Genomic DNA, 19,540 nt, shown 5'->3' with positions numbered 1-19,540 from the left:
TTATCACTTAGCATTCCTGGATATAAATGTGTTCGATGTAATTCTCAGCCTCCTATTTGTGCCACTGCAGACCCAAGCCCTGACTGTGTTTCCTCATTAGCTATTTATTCTCCTTGCCCCAGGCTTCCCCACACGCTGTGCTTGGCATCATCAGAGCCTCGGTGTGTGCAGAGGAGTGTGTGCAGGTGTGAGCTCTGGAAGCACAGTGCCCAGAGTCCGTGCCCCCGCTCTGCTAACCACTAGCCGTGTGGCCTGGGGAAAGTTACTCCATGCTTTTTGCATCCTGACTTTTTTTCACATCTTGGCTTTTGTCCTAAAAATGGGGGAAACAAAATTTCTTCTGTCCCAGGGTAATTTACTGTGAGGATTCAAAGAAATGATGTACAGGAATGATTAGCAGAGGGCTCGTCCTGAGTGTTTAGTAAGTGGTCATTGGATGCTAGATAGCCTGGGCCAGGGACTCTCAGTGTTCACCGCATGAACCTGGCATGCAGCAGTCCACATAGACGTTCCAGAGGCCATTGGCTGAAGGAGACTGCAGCTTGCAGGTGGGTTAGGGGCTTCGGCACAGCTGGACACACTCGGCACTGACACGGAAGAGCTGTTTGGTTATACACGCGTAACACACTCTGACAGCTAACAGGTGATTTTAAGGCTGATACAGGCAAGTTTCTTGAAAACCATGTCTTAGAATTGCCTGAAGTGATTTTTCCAAAGCACTGGCTCGGGTCCCCCATGAGACACGCTGCATCAGCATCAGAATTCCTGGGTCTAGGCCTACATGTGCTGAAAAAGGAATTTTCTTGCAAACTCCTTTTAAGAGCCATTGCTGTGTTAGATGAAGTTGTTGGGGTTTTGTTTTGTTTTTCTGCAAAGAAAACTTGCCAGTGAGAAACCTGGTTTCTTGAGCACCTGCCACAGGCTGGGTGTTCTGATGGACAATGAGAAGACACAAGACTTACGATAGCAGGCTCCTTTTTCTAGCAACTTGTATTTAGAGGAGCTTGTACCTTGTGAGTATATCCCAGTTCCTTTGTTGTGAAATGGATGCCTATATTTGGTTATTACAGTCACAAAACAAAAAGAAATCTGTGAATTATATTTCCAGTGTATTGTTGATTCATTTGAGAAATATCTGTCCTATATGTCTGTATGCTGGGTGTCCTGCTAAGTACTAGGAGGCAGGCAGCACTTCTCTCTTCTTAAAATTCCTTAAACTAGTTTTAAAGCATTGCAGTTTTCAAGGACAGTCCCATTTACACTGCATTTACCATTATAGCAACAAACCATGAATTACAAACAGTACTGAGAAAGGAGGTCAAAATTTCTAAATCTTTATGCCAAAAGGGCTCAATACTGTGTTGTTAAAATAAAAAACAGTGAAGCCCCTAGAATGAAGGTCTGCCTTGCTGCATCCTACAGCTGACAGGGTCGCATCCTCTCACCAGGTGGATGTGTCTTCTCTCCTAGCAGAGTTCTCTTGCTAACGTTAAAAGTTGTTATACTGACCTTTCAGCACTGGGTATCTAGAAAGTTATTTAAATAGTTTTGCTGTTGCTGTTTAAGGTATGGTGTCTCAGAAGAGGAATCAAGTGCATTTGACTGTCATTGTGTTTTATATAAACTTCTTTAGGCTTTAACCTGCCTTTTTCGGGGGGCTGCCACGTAACCACTGAGAAGTGACCTTTTGGTATTTTCTTTCTCCTCCTCCTCCTTGAGGTGTGAGAAGCATGAACAGTACTGACATTCAGTGGTCGGCCATCCTGAGTTGGGGATATGCTGATAATGTCTTAAGGTTGAAGAGTAAGCAAAGCGAGCCGCCAGTGAACTTCATACAGAGCTCACAGCAGTACCAGGTAACTATCCTGTGCAGCACTTCAGAGTGATTAAATACCATGCTTTCCAAAGGAGCCAGGCTGGCTCCAGGCAGTGTCTGGAAGAATTGGTGTCCGCCCCGTTCTTTGAATTGTGCCCTCCATTGTTCTCCACCTGCTTCCTTGTCGAGAGAGGGTGGTCGCCGTGGCCCTCTCAGCACCAGCTTTGATCAGAACTGGCTCTGCTTTCATCCCTGTCCACTTGCCCTGTCACTAGGTCGTTTTCTGTAACCATAGCACCATCTTGGTTACCTGACTTTTCTAAGTGGACTGGGCGGTTGGCACGGCGAGGTAGCAGAATACTGGCCACAGCCCTGTGGTCTGCGGGGGCGCCTGGCTTTCTCACTTATTGACCACATGGTCTTTGGCATATAACTCGGCCTTTCCAAGCTGGGGTTTCTTTCTTTCTCTTAAAACTGGGAGAGTAGTACTCACAGTACTCCTCAAAGAGTGGGTATAAAAATGTTTCCGACATTTCCAATTTTACACCCTGACCGCCATGGAGATGCACAGCACTGCCACAGCTGCACAGGCTGAGGTGAACACAGCCTCCTTTCTGTCTGTCTTTCCATGGGAAGTTCTGCCATTCTCCAATCCATCGCTGGGCAGCCCCAGCCTGTTCCTGTGCTCAGAATGTTTTACATTCCCTGAGCTCTTGGGAACCAGGTAAACTACTCGGGGGCAGTGGTATGGTAGATACCTGAGAGAGGTCATTGCCCTTTGCTTCCTGGCTTACCAGTAAGCTGACAGAGCAGAGAAGAAAGGGACTGTGAAAAACAACCTTACTTCAGTTTTTATAAGTATTCTTTTTAGTTTTGAAACATCAGTCTACATCGTGAAAGCATTTTATGCAGATAGAGGTGTAAGTCCAAATACAAGCAAGTTCTAACCATAACCAGCAAAGCTGGCAGTGAAAACGAGCCAGCCTTGGAACTGCGTCTACAAAACAAAGGAAAACAGAGACTACTGTAGAGTGAGCCTGTGTCCCACAGACTCCTTCCTGGAATTGCTGTGTTGGGAGTTGGATGTGATTATGCCGACATAACCATTGCGACCAGGTGGAGATCACTGCTGCGGTCCGTGATCCGGTTTCACAGTCTAGGCTTGCGGACGAGAAGGTGAAGAAGAACAAATGAAATCTAATCTTTATCACCGTTCATGGAGCGCTACAGCAACATCAGCGATACACTTTCATGATTCTTCATTCAGTCTTTATGCCTTCATTGCCAGGATTCCTTCTACTTAAGGAGTTGGCTATTACTAATTAATTGATTAGATGGACTTGATATGAAGAGAGGACAAAGAAATAATGACCTTAAGCTTTTCAATTCATAAATAAATCTTATCCAGTATGAAGACAAGCATTTGTCAAATTGTTTTTGCCAAGTAAAAAGGTTGTTTTAAATATAGTTCTTGTTTTTCTATGGTATGATTTTATTTTTTTTTCAGCTTTATTGAAGTGAAATTGATAAATAAAACATATATGTTTAAGGTGTGCAATGTGATGTTTTGCTATACATTATGAAACGATTGCTACAATCAATTCATGTGTATGGCAAGAACATTTTAAGATGCACTGAACGAATTCCTAGTACATAAAGTATTGTTAACCACAGACACCATGCCACCCATTGGGCCTCCAGAACTCGGTCATCCTGTGCAACCAAGCCTCTGTCCCCTTTAGCCAGGACCACCCATTTTCCCACCCAGCCTGGTGACCACACTTTTGCTCTCTGCTGCCACAAGCTCGACTCTTTTAGAACCCATGTCTTGCAGTATTTGTCTTTCTGTGTTTGTGTGTGTGTGTGTGTGTGTGTGTGTGAGATATTATATAACATACATATTATGTATAACATAATAATATACAGTATTATATATGATATATTGTGTCATATAAAATTTGGTATATGAGCATCATAAAAGATGAGAGAATACTCTCCTCAGTCTTTAACAACAAGGGGTGGTCTAGATTCTTGTAGTAAAATATTGTGTGATAAAGTACTTCAGTGAACTGGCTCACGGGGTCAGAAGACCGTATTTCAGTTTTGTCCTTGGATATATGTGGTTTGCTCATTTGATGAGTCTGAGGACTTTGTCTGGAAGGCCACCACATGGAGACTCACTCTGAGCTCTTACACGTGTGGTCATCAGCGGCAGCATCGAGGCCACTGCTGGCTCCCTGCCATCATCTTCTGATTAGTCCCCTAATTGTGAGAGACTTCTTTCTCTCACTTTCTTTGTTATTACTGGTAGAAAATGAAAAATTCTGATTTCTTAACTGTTCGGTGAAAGCAGAAGGCAGACTCCAGGAATGGCATGTCAGCCTTCCTTTGTGCTTTCTTGAAAGACGACGCCATACTCTAGACACTGCAGTAAGGAAAGCAAAAGACAGCAGTCCACTTCACTCACTGTCCTGTCCTTCTAGGAGACAGTCTACCATTTCTGATTTTGTTCAGGTGTTTTAGCATAGTTAGGAATAACTGATGAGTAGTTGAAATGATTCCTAGAACAATGAAATAGCAAAATGTTTCACAATTTAGGAAAAATAAGATCACAGTCCTTTTAGGTTTAGAAAAGGCTTGAGTGGATCAGTATGGTAATTGCAAGACAGAATGAGTTTTATTATATGCATTTATAATACATGTTTATTCTCTATGTATGTGTGCTTATACAATTTGTTTAAGGATTGAACCCAGGGATTTACAGCACTGGGCTGTATTTCCAACTCTTTTTATTTTTATTTTGAAATAGGGTGCCAGTAAGTTGCCTAGACTGGCCTCTAACTTGTGACCCTCCTGCCTCAGCCTCCTAAGTATCTGGGATTAGAAGCTTGCACCACCACGCCCAGCTATTCTATATATTTTTTAAAGTAAATCTCTTTGAAAGAATAAAAGTTATGACATATCAGTACTTACAAATAGTTACAAATAGTGAAGAAAAAAAAAAAGTAAAACTGGATCCAGTAGACCTTCATGATTTATCATGAGTAAAGAAGAATCATCATCAAAGAAAGTCATTTTCTAATGTACGGGAGACTTGAACATTTTTGCAGGTCCAGGAATAGATGGTTTGAAGATGTAAGGACAGGTGTTCTGAGGAGTCATGGGGATAGGCAGGGATTGGCTTGAAATCAGAGGCCGTTCCTCCTGTGAATCAGGAGGAGACTCGAAATTGCACAAAGGTGCAGAGGGCAGAAGAGGAAGTGGCCGGTGGCTGATGACCTCCACCTTCTTAGTGAAGTGGGGAGGGACTGTGGACTGAAGCAAAGGTGCCATGGGAGCGGAGCAGTTGTGGGCAAATGCTGTGGACAGACACTGGGTGTCAGCGGGGCCCACAGGAGGCTTGTCAGGTCACATGGAGAGTGGAGCTGGGCTTGAATGGTACCCTCCCACCTAGGACCAAAGAATTTTGCACCAAAAGAGTAATCCCAGCTTCTCTCTTCACGCTTATGTTTACTTCTACGCTACGACCTGTAGAACTGGTAGAAGCAATGCCTCTGGTTAGATGCACTCTGGTTCTCCACCAGGAAAAAAAAAGGAGAGAAATGTGTGAAAGTAAAAAATCAGGCACATGTGAGACACACACATTTCCCTTCAAGCTTGGATCTCACCTGCCCTGGACCATGGAGTTGAGCTTCTGGGGAACAGATGACCACAGGGGCATTAGTATACCTTTTGATCTGAAAAGAAGTTTTATTTTTTTTTATTTTATTTTTTTTTAAAGAAGTTTTAAATGTTTGATTTAAAGTTACAGAAAGTGCCATTATATCTGATACAAGTCCAGTCTTCTCAAGTAAAACATTTACCTGAAATTTTGTGATTGTATAATTTTTTAAATAGTTGTCAGAAAAGTGGAAGCACTTCTCACAATCTTAAGAAGTGATGTTCTTTGATTTGTCCCTTTCAAAGGTGACTAGTTGTGCGTGGGTGCCCGACGGTTGCCAGCTCTTCACCGGGAGCAAGTGCGGTGTGATCACGGCTTACACGAACAGGTTCACCAGCAGCACGGTAGGCCCCCCGGCGCCCTTGTGAAGGGGCATTCGTTCTGTGTCAGTCTTTGATCTTTTCCCCACGCTAGCTCTTAAAATGTGAAAGGTCACAAATCTAACTCTTTAAATTTAGGTTTATTAGGATCATGAAAAAAAATTGGAAATAATTGTAAAGGCTCCTGCTCTTTGATCTCAGAGACAGATAGCATTTTGGGTTGTGACCTGTCTAGGTTTGTTGTGATGTCGGAATGCTTGCCTTCTCTCTCAGTGTCCACCTGAATGCTTAGGAAGAGTGATCCATTTGCAAGCTTAGAAACCCTAGTGTTAAGCATTCCCATTCTCTCTGGGTAAATTAAATGACAACAAAATCTAAATAGCCCATCTTAATTTCTATTACTTAATGGAAGAAACATGTTTTAAACCTTTCACTGAACTTCCAAGATACAGGAGTTAAATCATGAAATTGCCTATAAAGAAAAGAAGATGCATTCTACAATCTTCTTTTAATTTACCGCCTCCTTTCTTGAGTCAACTGTCCGTGGTGCAATTAAGTGGCAAATTAGAGTGATAATCATCTAATCTAGAACCTTCTCTGGGCTATTTTTTTTTAATTACAATTTTCTCAGTTATATTATAAAACATTTTGCTGGGTGAAACCTATAACCTAGTATAGAGTGACTTCCAGGGTCTTCTTACTTTATCTCTGCTTGTTCCATTTTAATCCCTTATTAAAGTTCTTTGCTATGATCCCTGGGATATAAATGTGATTATAATATTGCTTTCGTCTCTTAACTAAGGAGCCATCAAAATGTTTAAAACAGGAGTAATAAGACCCAGTTGGCATATTAGGGAGACCTGGGTGAAGTCTGAAGGAGAAACCCTTCCAGGGTGAGAGACTGGAGACCAGGACCTAGTGATGCAGGCAGCACATGAGGAAGGACAGGACAAGGAGGGGGCAGACAGTGGAGCTTCTGCTCCAAGGCGGAGAGGAGCCATCCTGAGGCAGGGAGCCTGGCTTGGGCTGGATCTTAAAGGATGGTTTCCTGCGTGGAGAAAAGAGGGGAGAACATTTCTGCAGAGGAACCAGCTCCCACATGACGTGGAGTCAAGGCCTGGTAAGGTGGGGTTGGCCAGTTGTTTTCTATAAGGAAGGAATGGCAGGAACAGGGCAGAAGCGGGCTGACCATGACGTGGACAGATGCTGAGGAACCTAAGCAGAGGAGGGCCATAACTTGTGGAATGTCTGCCTTGTCTCCCTTTACTCCCAAAGGCCTAGAACAATGCCATCTGTGGGTCTCCGAGCACGGCAGCCAGCACCGTTAACTTCTGTGCTCCCCTCCTATTGGCTTTGCCTGCAGATCTGTCCCAAGCCTACCCTGGGACAGAGGTCTGCTGACACTCCAGCCGTGCGCACCTGGAGCCTTCTTACACCCGGCTCCATCCTTGCTCTCTGTCTCCGCCTGCTTTTCTCCACACTTTGAACAGCCCTGTTCTTAGCTTTCCTTGTTTCTGCATTTGTAATTGTGTACCAACAAGGTGTGTAGTACACGTTTGAAAAGAAAAGATTAAGATGTCAGTGGAGGGGTAATTGTGCACAGAACAACTTTGAATATCGCCGATCAAGGGCATAATTATTATAATTCAAACACAACAAGACATGTGCTTCTTTTGGTTTTGAAGCCATGGTGCTTGTGAAGGCTTGTTTGCCTACCTTTCTCCAGTTGTGTATTTGCCTGAAGGCAGATTTTTCAGCTCATTAGTAAGGATTTTCTTTTACTCCTAAGTATCAGGTAATCAAGTTGCTCGCTCAGGAACAGTATTTAAAAGGAGGCAGCACAGATCAGCACCTCTGCGTTATGTCAGAGTGGAAAGTGGAAGGCAGGTCAGTACATCTGTACTGCGAGGTCCCTTCTGACATGTTTAACAAACCTAAATGAGAACAATAGTGTTATAAGACTTTAGGAAAATACTGGCCCTAGAGGCCAAACTTGTAACTTGTCAAGTAGAGCACTGACCCGGTTTAGCTTTGAATTTGAGGTAGCTAATTAATCTGCGTTCAGAGGTAGTCATTCTGTTTAAAAATGAGATATTGAGGAAAAACAAAGTAGTTATAAGAAAAAACAAAGCTTATAGAAATTAAATAATAAAATAACAGCTCGTATTTATTTAATACATCCTTTGTGTCAGCTCTTTACATATTCCAACATGCTGAATCTTCGCTCCAGTCCTTGGATAAGGCTTCATTATCACCCCATTTTCTGATGAGGTTCCTGAAACAGAGTTAGTCTCTTGTGACTTACCTAGGTGTCCGTCACAGCGAGTTCATTGTAATAATGAGCTGGAAGACAGATCTGGAAAAATCACACAGAATGTAACACAGATGAAGAGACATGAGGAGAGAAGAAGGGGTCTGGAGTAAGGACAGCAGGTCCAAACATGGCAGGTGGTTACAGGAAGGTAATGGAGAAAGGCAGAATGAGAAAGTATGACTGAAAATTTGTTTCTAGAATTGAAACTTGAATTTTGATTAGTGAATCACAGTGGTTCCCTCTGGATAAATAAAAAATGAGTCAAATCTGTCTTCTCCAGAGGTAATGCATATATGCATGTATGTATATTAATGTACATATACTTAAATATATATTTTATATATATACATGTATAATTGCTCAGGCTGGCCTTGAACTTGTGATACTCCTGCCTCAGCCTCCCATATATAACATATATGTATATACATTATATGAAAGACTAATACATATATACATATATTAACATATACTTAATATGTCTATATTAGCTATAATATGCATATGTATACATATGTATATTAATATATTCATAATATTTGTAGTAGCCCTTAAAGTATCAAAGAGTGGGCATGTTGGCACACACCTGTAATCCCAGCTGCTTGGGAGGCTGAGGCAAGAGGATCTCGAGTTCAAAGCCCAGCCTCAGCAACTTAGCGAAGACCTAAGCAACTCAGTGAGATCCTGTCTCTAAATAAAATATAAAGGTCTGGAGATGTGGCTCAATGGTTAGGCACCCCTGGGTTCAATCCCAGTACCCAAAAAAAAGAGAAAAGGGAGAAAATTTAAGATAGTAGTAACTTCTGATAAAGGAGAGGAAGAGGATAAAAATAGGACACAAAATATATGCATAATGTTTAATACTTTATTTAAAAATAAATGAATAATGTAAAATGTTAAGTCAGTTTAAATGGATGGTCAGTACGTATCTTTATTATACTTACTCTTCTTACGTTTCTATTTTCTCTGATGGAGAAATACTGAAATGTTTGTGATAATAAACAGCCCAGTAAGGAAAACAAGAGTCCAAGCCCGTGTGGACTCTGGCCTAGGACGTCAGTCCTAACTGTTGACGAGGAGCGAGGAGTGAGTGCTTAATGACCACAGAAGCCTCACAAAATTGGTGCTGCACCTTCAACAACTGCACTGTCAAGAATCATAAATTTATGCACTAGTAAAATTCTTGAATTTTCCCTAGAGAAAAAGTTCAGAGGTGGAATAAAGCTTTTAAACATGAAGAATTTTATGGTACTATCTATAATTTGAAAAATTGGAAACAATTTTAAGTCTATTTGTGAAGGACACTCAAGTAAACTGAGTTATACTAACCGTATAGAATAACACTTAAAAATTATTACGAAGACAATATCAAAACTAGAAAATACTTAAATGTGTAAAACGTAAAATAGATAATTAATTAAATAGCAGTATTACAACTATAAAAATACGTGTTCCTGTGAAGAACACTGGGCAAGAATTGACAAAAACAAAAAGCATACAAGTTGATAAAGTCTAGAAATTCAAAAATTTAAAATATTAGTTTTACTCTTAAAAATGTGGAACTGAATAGAATTGAAAAATTGGTCGCATAGAAGAATGTTTGAGTCTCTTGGCTTCCTTATTTTTGAGACACTATACTAGGATATTTTCTGTGCTGATTCTTATCTTTCTTCCTGATTTCAGCCATCAGAGATAGAAATGGAGACTCAGATACACCTCTATGGGCACACGGAAGAGGTCACCAGCTTGTTTGTCTGCAAACCGTACAGCATAATGATAAGCGTGAGCAAAGATGGGACCTGCATCCTGTGGGACTTAAACAGGTGTGGCTCAAATGTCGGACTTGCACACGGCTGGGTTTGTTTTCCCTTGCTGTGTTGGGCTCAAATCCAGGGCCACACACATGCTAGGCAAGCACTCTACTACTGAGCTACAGTCCCAGCCCCAAAGACTATTTTTAATATTGCAGTTCTTACTAAATGAATAAAATCATATCATTATATTATAATTTTAAGCCTGAAATATATGCCTAAAGAAAAGATTACCTTTATAATCATATTAAAATCAAAAGATCAGATAAGAAAAGATGTATGTCTTAATAACAGATATATAGACTGAGGAAAAGAATTATACAAATAAGAGATTAATTCTATTTATTGATTGTATGCAAATCACATCTCTTGTTTTTCAGGCTGTGCTATGTACAAAGTCTGGCAGGACACAAAAGCCCTGTCACGGCCGTCTCTGCCAGTGAAACCTCGGGGGACATTGCTACTGTGTGTGACTCAGGTGAGCTTGTCCCAAACTGCAGCACAAGGCCGCCGCTCCTGCAGGGCGTTCCACCAGCTGGTTGCGGTCCAGGATGAACTTCTCTCAGTCCCTGCCTGCCTGGCCTGAGCACTGTGGTCCTCGCATGTACGAGTGTTAAAACAGTCAGGTCTAAGACCGAGCTGCTTGATACACGCATCAATTTGTGCGGAAATGAATGTTGTCATAATTTAACTGTTTCCCCAATATATGAAAAATTGCTTCTGAGCACACATAACCAAATTATTGGTACATAATTATCTGAATTTTCTTGGTTTTTGTTTTTCTTTCCTTTTTTGCTTCTGCTTTTTAACTTTAACTTTGGTTACCTTTCTCCTATTAGAAAACAAATTTTAAGTAAATTGAGTTTGAAGACTTAATTGGCTTTTATGAGTACTTCATGAATTGGCAGCACCCCCCCCCCCCCCGGGAAATAGAAAGACACCACAGTGCAGCAGGAGGTGGCTGTGCTGGCAGAAAAGTCTAGTGGAGGCAGAGAGGACTTCCTGACTATGCCAGCTCCTGTGGCCCAACCCCTTATGATTGGTTGCTGAAAATCGTGTTTTTAGAAAACTGACCCGCTTCCAAGTTGAGTTTGTTTGTGTGGCACCTAGCACCAGTGACTCCGCTCTGGTTTGTTCTGGTCTGTTGGGGCCCAGTGGCCTCCCATGCATTTACTCCTGTTACATGAAGAGCATCAGCAGATGACCAGCCTTGAGGGAACGTCTTCGAATTCCCGAGAAAGAGCAGTAGTGAGTGGAGACAGGATCTGCCTTAAAGCTTACTTGGCAAAAATACATCCCCTGGTCAAAAGTCAGGATTTTTCATGTGTGTATGTTTTTAAAACAGTGCATCCAGCAACAAAGAACAATTGGAAAATCTATGATTTCCTGCTCGCATTTCTGCTTTTAAGGAATTTTTAAATTAAAAGGATCCTTTGAAAAATCATTTCTTCTTTCTGTCTACTCAGCATAGAATATCTGACATGTCTATAGTGAGTGGTCCTCTATCTTTATCTAATATCTCTTATCTAACAATATTGTTTTTATATTGTTTGATTTTTTTATGACACCAAATATATGGTGTCTTTCCAAACACCAACTGTTTCTTCAGTTCTTTAACACTAACCAGGTAAACAACAATGCAGTTCATTCTCTCACTACTTGAAGTGAGCAAATTTAGGACTTGCCATGACCACCTGCTCCCAGGCTTAACAACTCCCTGGAGCAACTCACAGAACTCAGTGAAAGCCTGTTCAGGTCGCGCATCCTGGGTCCTGGGTGTTTCAGATAGCAGACATTTCTTATGATGGAATATTTACATAGATATGATGAGATATCTCGAGTGAGAGACTCACTTTTAAACGTTAATTTGATTTTATCTGCCTTGTACGCACAGCCTGAAGATGATTTTATACGTATTTTTCACTTGGTTCGGTCTGACCCACCTCATGAGACAGGGTGTGGACTTCCCGCCTGTGGTGTCATGTCCGCACTCACTCCAGAGCTCTCCGGCTTCAGATGCTTCTGATGCGTGCTGCTCAGCCTGTACTTGCTATTGTAGTTTATCAAGAAGGGTGGACATGAGCAGCCAGATGGAGTCTTGTAACTCGGGGTCCACTGAGCACAGGAGTCCTGTCTTTGTGGACACAGGGCTGTGGAGCTGGCCTGCACCACTGCCTGGCACGGGATGTGTTCTCCAACCAGAAGCACTCCTGACCCTGTCACTAGGGTTTGATGGGGACTTCACCAGTAGACGTGTTGGTGACTGAACAGTCTCCAGCCCTCCTCCTTCCCATTCGTGTGGGGTAGGGTCTGAAAGTTCCTGCCCCTAATCCTGGTGACCAGCCCCTGAGTCCTCTCCTTTATGCATCAAAGGACAGTACGTCTGGAGGGGTTCTGGAGTTCTGTGCCAGGAACCAGGGACAGACACCAAATATTTATTTTTTATTATGCCATAGATATCTCTTAGGGTTTTGATGATGTTACTGTTGTTTTTACGAAACATTCGTACATTTTTATATTCAAGGAAAATGATGTCTTCGGTCGTGATTAAAGATTTCAGTTGCACAAGTATTTTTTGCCATTCTTGGCTCCATCATAAAATCATGTCACGAAAACATGTTCATTTTGAAATGATCACAGCTAAGGGGAAAAATCTTACTTTGTCAACTCAGGTAATGCCAGTGTGAGCAGAAGATTCTTAGATTGGCTAATTGATCCTCCTGGATTTGTACATTAGCAGCTTTTACTGCCACACCCAGAGGCATGCTGGGCGAGTAAACGGTGATTATTTATATAAGGTTCTCTACTCTCTTCCTTTAGCAACATTCGAAAGTTAGAACTTATCCTGAGGGAGCTGGATTTTTCAAAGTTGATTACTTCCCTGCTGCCAGCAGTGATTCGTATCTGTGGTATCGTATCAGCTGGTCAGATGGAAGCTAGAAACAAAACACTTTTGCTGCTCACAGTAGGGTATCCCAGAGCCCCTGGATGGCGAACAGGGTACAGTGATAGGCAGAACTTTTTTCCAATTAGAATAAAAAAGACTCTCACCTTCTCTAAGTCCTCTTGAAACACGTAGAAAGAAGTCATCAAGAGCAGCTGTGCTGGGCGCGGGGCCCACACCTGTACTCCCAGTGCAGCCAGAATTTTATTTTTACGTCAAATCCAATGACTCTTTTAAGCCTTCTAAACCAATACTCACCTGTTTACTTCATCTTAAAAAAAAAAACAACTTCTAGCAGATCTTAACTCCTAAGGAGAGAGTGAACGCGGTCTACATGTGGGACCTGTGACTGAATAGTCCTGTTCTCTAACACTGAGTCCATGCGTCTCGATGCTGTTCAGACAGCATCCCCTAATCAGTGTTGTTAAGAGGGACACCTGAGTGACCCTGGGGACTGTGGAGGCAAAATGGTCAGCAGTGCCGCAAAGCCTCCCAGCCCACCAGGAACCCTCACGGGAAGCGGTCGCCGCGTCCCTTCCCCCCAGCCCCTCTGCTTTCTGTCTTGAATTTGCCTGTTCTAGACACTTGGCATATTTTGTGCAAGTGGAATCCCACAGGTTGACCTTTGCCCTCACTCCACTTAGCTGAATGCTTTCAGGGTTCTTCCATGTTGAATCACCTGTCAGAACTTCCTTTTTATAGTGAATGACATTCCCCACAGTAGTGTACACACACACACGCACACCACTTATTTATCTACTAGTTTTAGAGGGCATTTGAGTTGTTTCTACCTGTAGCTATTTCGAATAATACTGTATCACACTGGGCATTTCAACCTGGGATACTTGAAGGTCTTTGACAGATCTGCAAATAAATAAGCATTTCTAATATTTGTTTCTTTGATTAAATATGAAGTATTTCCACTGCATTAATGAAGGAGAGAAATTCGATGTCTGCCTCCATCTTAGTCCTAATAAAAAGGTGACATGAAGGGCACAAGACAGCGCCTCGGAATGCCACGCCCGACCGCTCTTCATCAGCGTGGGACACTTCCCCAGAGGAAGCTGCTCACAGCCCGAGGCCCCGGCGCCACTTATCCTACAGCGTGGCTGTGATCATGGCCTCTCCCAGCCCCGGGAACACTGGAAAATAGCTGGGTACTCTGTGGTCTTTATAAAGAAGGATTTGTCCTGTGGGACATGGATATATAAGATTCTGTCTGAAACATTCTAAAGATTTTTCTATTTGTAAGAATCTTAGCTCAGGTGATTTTTACTGCGACTTTTTCCTTTTTGAAAGTCACATAAGTCACTTCTGATAGATGGTGTCAACAGAGTGTTTTCCTGTTTGGGGAGATTGCCTGGCATCCACAGGACCGCGAGCGAGCAAAGTGGGCGGTTTGTGGTGAAATGCTGCCCTTGCACAGGGATCCGTCATTTGCTCACAGTGCAGCTCTGCACTGCAGGCTCCTGTCCGCCTGTCCACAGCCCTCCTCTCTAGGTGGCATGTGGGCCCACGTGCCGCCTCGGGCTGCCGAGGAGCACGGCCATGGGGCACTTAGTGGGTCTGGGCTATGATTCCACCTTCTGGTGACTGGGACAATTTGGTGTTGTAGCTGGCGGAGGTAGTGACCTCAGGCTCTGGACAGTGAATGGGGACCTCGTGGGACACGTGCACTGCAGGGAGATCATTTGCTCGGTGGCCTTCTCCAATCAACCTGAGGGGATATCCATCAATGTCATTGCTGGGGGACTAGAAAACGGAATTGTGAGGTAAGAGGTATTTGGATTCTGACTTGTCTGTTTTAGTTCATAGGGACACAGCAGCTTTAGAAATTAGTTTCCAATAATATCTAGGCCTGTTACAATTAAATATTAGATTTAGAATCACCTTTGGGTATAGGTTCTTTGGTTCCCCTTTCTAAATAATAAAGGTAGCTTTAGTGCAATTTTGATTCTTTGTGTTAATTGTTAAAAGATTGACAGCATGAGAATACGAAAGGTTCCGAGTTTTTATTCCCACACCTACGCACTGGAAACCTCTGGAATTCATGCTGGTAGTTGATAGTTCTGTTTCCGTCCAGGTGACTTTAGCAGATAGCAGTGGTGCAGGTGTTGTGCAGGTGCTTAGTGGGCTTTACTGGATGGTGGCTTTTCCCTCTAGGCTGTGGAGCACGTGGGACCTGAAGCCCGTGAGAGAAATCACATTTCCCAAATCAAATAAGCCTATTGTGAGGTAAGACCTCCCCCTTCGTTCTTGGTGGTTTGTGATTGTGTTGTTAAACCTTAGAGCACACCAGCGTAAAGAAAGATGAGCTTGACGGCATCGCGAGGGCCAGCATTCCTCACGGGTTGTCAGGAACCCACAGCGAGAACACTCTCCCTGCCCTGGGGCTTTGGACCTGAGAGTTCACTGGGACGTCAGGCCTGCCAATTGCCCACGGCAGCCTGGGGAGGAGAGAAACTGTGCTTTCTCCCTTGTTTGCAAAGACCACCTGCTGCAGGGGTGCACTTAACAAGGTTGATACAACCAGTTACCCTTCGTTGAGCTGACAAACGTGACTTTAAAAACGCATTTGGAAGCGAAGCCATTCAAATTCGACTTTATTAAGTTAGATTTATTTTCTCTGTACTAAATCTAAAGTTTAATGAACTTAAATTACTTATTAATGTGAGATTTTTTTGCCCTTTTATTTTTCAGGGAGATAAAATACATTTTTAAAACAATCACTTAATTTTTAAGGGGAAACTAGTTTCCCACACCCAGGTTTGTGCTGTGTAGGTGGTAGAGCACGAACAGGCAGCAAGAGAAGCCAGCAGAGCAGGGCCTGGCTGTGCTGTGCTCCTGGCCTCGCTCACGGGAGCCTCAGCCTTGTGCACAAAGCGACTGTTAGATCTCGGCACAGCCCCTGAGTTGTGGCACACACTGACCTGTCCCTGCTCTAGTGAAGGGACCTAACTCCTGTATCGCGGCCAGCCCACCTCAGCAATTTTAAGACACATAACGTCCCAATGGGTTTGCTTTCACAGCCTCACGTTTTCTTGTGACGGCCACCACTTGTACACTGCAAACAGCGACGGGACGGTGATCGCCTGGTGTCGCAAGGACCAGCAGCGCATGAAGCAGCCCATGTTCTACTCCTTCCTCAGCAGCTATGCCGCAGGGTGAGCGAGGAAGCTGTGCGTTCTCCAGAGCACCTGACTCCAGGGGGATGGTCAGCTTCGCCAGGGCAGGAAGGAGGCCGAGCCCGTAGAAATGGATGACCAGACAGGTCCTTTGAATCACCACAGCATCTGTCCGTCTGCACAGAATTCCAAAGCCTCCCCAGGCCCTGAGAGGCAAGCCCTGTCCTCCTCTAGTGATGCTGTGGAGTTGTGTGGTGCGCACCAGCCAACCAGCCAAGGCCCGCGTGGTCTACTGAATCATGTTCCTAAAGTGTTTTCCCACAGAGGTATTCTGAAGAAAAGATCAGGGTCACTGGGATTTCAATTGACTAGCTAATTATTTACACAACATACTCTAAAAATTAGATTTGAAAAGCTTTCTGCCTTGAGATACCACCTCCCCACACACACTCCAAAACATGGAGAGAGAAAAAGATAAGGTTTTTCAGGACTAAGAATTGCTTTCTTGGAGAAGCAGATGATTCAGTAGGTGCCTCTGCACCAAGCGTTCTGTGGACTAACTGAATACTAAAAGTAAACTACTAATGAATCTCAACTTCTGACCATTTTTGCTGGTTGCCACCTTAGGTCAAGGGAGAAACAGAATTTTTCAAAAGCCATGAACAAGAATATGTTCATCTTCAATTTCAGACACATTCTGTTTCTTCATGAAATTCTTACTTAAAATCCATAACACTAGATATTGAACATCCTTAGCTGAGTCACTAAGGATCACACACAGTGGTGACTTTTTTAATGTCTGCCATTAGCAAAGCCATTTACAGAGCTTGGAACACCCACCCAGCTTGTGGTGGAAAGCCTCTGCGATGCACGTGCGCACAGGCCTCCGTCCAGCTGGGGCAGAGCACTCAACCAGTGCACGTGGACCATCTTCCTCGGAACACAACTTCAGAAGAAAAGGAGACAGGTTATGTCCTTGAGACAAGCAAAGTGACTCTAGGAAGCCATTTTCACTGTGTTCTGAATAACCTCTGCCATCTGAAAATTCTAGGAGCAGGATAAAGCTGTTCCACAGCAGACTTACATACCATGGAGATGCAGTCCTAAACATTTTGGAGTAGTTCATCTCCGCCACGCAGTGACAGCTATGTTTTACTTGGGGTGCTGCTTTAGTGGCTTCAAAAACTGCAAAAATAGGCTCAAAATATGTTACCATGGGTTAAAAATCTATATTCCTGCCTGAGAATTACTTGCACATTTGTTCATATGATGTTTACAGAACTGCTTTTGTAACTTCCAGACTTTCTAAAACATTCTGCTTAAAAACTATAAAACACAATTCCAGAGTCTCTGCTGTGGAACTGGGCACAAGGGGAGGCTCGTGGCCATGCGCACCTTCAGCCTTGAACTTAGCGGGGTACACTGCAGTCATGGTGTGCACGGGCCCAGTATCTGTCCTGCGGTCCACGTGAGTGCAGAGATGAGACTATTCCTATTCACATTGAAGTGATCTGCTTTGTTTAAAGAAATTTGCAGCTATTGTCTAGCTTCCATTTTTTTACTGAGAACTTTAAATTACTCTCCTATTAGAACAGGGTTGCTACTCAGTCTTTTTTTTTTTTAGTGCTGGATTTCATCATTTATCTAAAGAGGAAATATGCAAAATAACTGGTCTTGTTAAGAGTGCAATATTCTATTTTTATGTAAAAATAAAAATTAATTGGGGGGGATTATTTATTCAGCATGAAACCTAATATGTATATGTTGAACACACTTCACAATGTGCATGTTGTAGCAAACATTCCTGTACATTACCACAAGCTCTGCTACCTTTGTATACACTGCCACTTCATTTCGGGAATAAATTTCATAAAAATGGATTTAAATACCTATCCTTTGTACAACTTGGATATTATGACCAGATCTCAAATCAGTGGCTTTTCAGGTTCTCTCTTCAGCTCCCCTATGAATTTCTCTCAGTAGAAGATAAAGACAACTCCAGGCCTGTGGTTGCAGGTGAGTGGTAGAGTGCTTGCCTACCGAGCTCGCGGCCCAAAGTTCAGTCCCCAGTACCACAGACGCCTGGGCAGAGACGGGGAGGAGAGGGCCGGCTCTCATTCTTAACTGTGAGTTAACTAAATGTTACCTTCCAACCTTTCCTACCCTTAAATGCAGTTTAGACATCAGTCCCAAGAGAGGGAGTTCATCTTAATGGGAAGAACATCTGCGCTCCCCCCATGATCGATCTCCCCCAGCCCCTGTCACATGCCAGGCACTGTTCTACGTGCAGATGATTTGATGCTGCAGCTTCACCAAATCCAGGTGCTCCTGCCATCTTGGGCGTTACAGGCTGGTGGAGCAGCCCGGGGCGGTGTAAGCAGCACACAGTGTGTGCACGGGTCACACACTGTGGTGGGTGCTGGGGATGTCGAGTCAAGGGAGCTCTGAATGCAACAGGAAGAACTCTAGACGCCTCTCGAAAGATTGAAAGTTCTGTTGCCACCTGATGGATAAATAGAACTGTAGGTGAGGATGGGGCAGACGGGTCCAGGGTAGTACATGCACGAAGACCAACACCGGCAGGTCCCAGCCCACGGAGGGAGGAGCATCCGCCCGGAGTCCAGCCTTTGTGGGCGGGGAGGGGCTCTCGCAACGGCGAGGCCGGCCTTTCCCAACGCGAAGACAGGCCCTCCCCTGCACTCCACTGCACTGGCCAGGCTGGTAGCTGCGGTGCCTGGTGGACACGGGCTGGACACTATGCTCACTCGGGAGCCACCCCCCCACACAGAGGTGCTCAGCGGGTGGCCTCCACCCCTGCGTCCTGCACGGAGGGATCTCTTTCAGTTACACCAGTTCTTCTGGATATCTGGCTTGGGGAAATCGTACTCCTATGAATACAAATGAGCCGAATACAACCACAAATCATCAGAGCTACATCTGATAAATATTTGATGACTGTTGGTCAAAAAGCATGTTTACAAGACGGATTTTTAAAAATCGTGTGGCTCTGCATGTAATTCCAAAAGAGAGACTTTTAAAATGTTTTGAGCGATTGACAGCATCACTGGAAGAGGGTTGAACAGGTCGCACGAACCTGAGCAAGGAATGGAGGGCTGGCAGGTGGCGGGCGTGCGTTTTCTCTTACAGTGTTTAAGAGAACTCGCCCAAAACGAACTGCCAAGTCCCAGGTGGCCCTTCATCTCCAGGTGACATCTTTACAGAACAGGAAGCCCAGTGCCATCTCCCCTGCACGCCCCCCTCACTTCTTTGCTGAGACACTCGTGGCCTTGTAGGGAACCCCTCTGACTTCCCCAGAGCCTCTGGCCTCCTTTCTTGTTGTCTGCTTTAGCAGATTACTGCTCTTGCATGTCGGTGAGTGCGCCTTTAGATCCAGTGGAACAGTCCGCCTTAGGCCAAGACTTCAGGGCCACCAACAGTGCCAGAAAGAACCAGCTTCTCCTCCAGCTGCTGATCCTCGCGCTCTCAGCAGTG

General features: G+C 43.8%; 1 protein-coding gene across 3 annotated transcripts in view; it reads left to right on the top strand.

The window, feature by feature from the left end:
• The window catches only part of Lyst (lysosomal trafficking regulator), a 149,638-nt gene extending 131,700 nt beyond the window's left edge, over positions 1–17,938 (top strand). For 2 of the 3 annotated variants that reach the window (XM_047520102.1, XM_047520100.1), the window contains 7 exons: positions 1,720–1,856; positions 5,783–5,881; positions 9,852–9,991; positions 10,360–10,457; positions 14,539–14,695; positions 15,087–15,158; positions 15,953–17,938. In XM_047520102.1, the coding sequence (XP_047376058.1) occupies positions 1,720–1,856; positions 5,783–5,881; positions 9,852–9,991; positions 10,360–10,457; positions 14,539–14,695; positions 15,087–15,158; positions 15,953–16,091 (842 nt within the window). In that variant the 3' untranslated portion in view covers positions 16,092–17,938. The remainder of the gene's footprint in view (positions 1–1,719; positions 1,857–5,782; positions 5,882–9,851; positions 9,992–10,359; positions 10,458–14,538; positions 14,696–15,086; positions 15,159–15,952) is intronic. The other variant, XM_047520101.1, reaches the window with a different exon arrangement.
• Positions 17,939–19,540: the final 1,602 nt, after the last annotated feature.

The sequence above is a fragment of the Sciurus carolinensis genome, chromosome 12, assembly GCF_902686445.1.
Source record: "Sciurus carolinensis chromosome 12, mSciCar1.2, whole genome shotgun sequence".
NCBI classification, from domain to species: domain Eukaryota; kingdom Metazoa; phylum Chordata; class Mammalia; order Rodentia; family Sciuridae; genus Sciurus; species Sciurus carolinensis.
The sequence above is the reverse complement of the archived record's forward strand: the minus strand, read 5'-3'. Positions and strand labels throughout refer to the sequence as shown.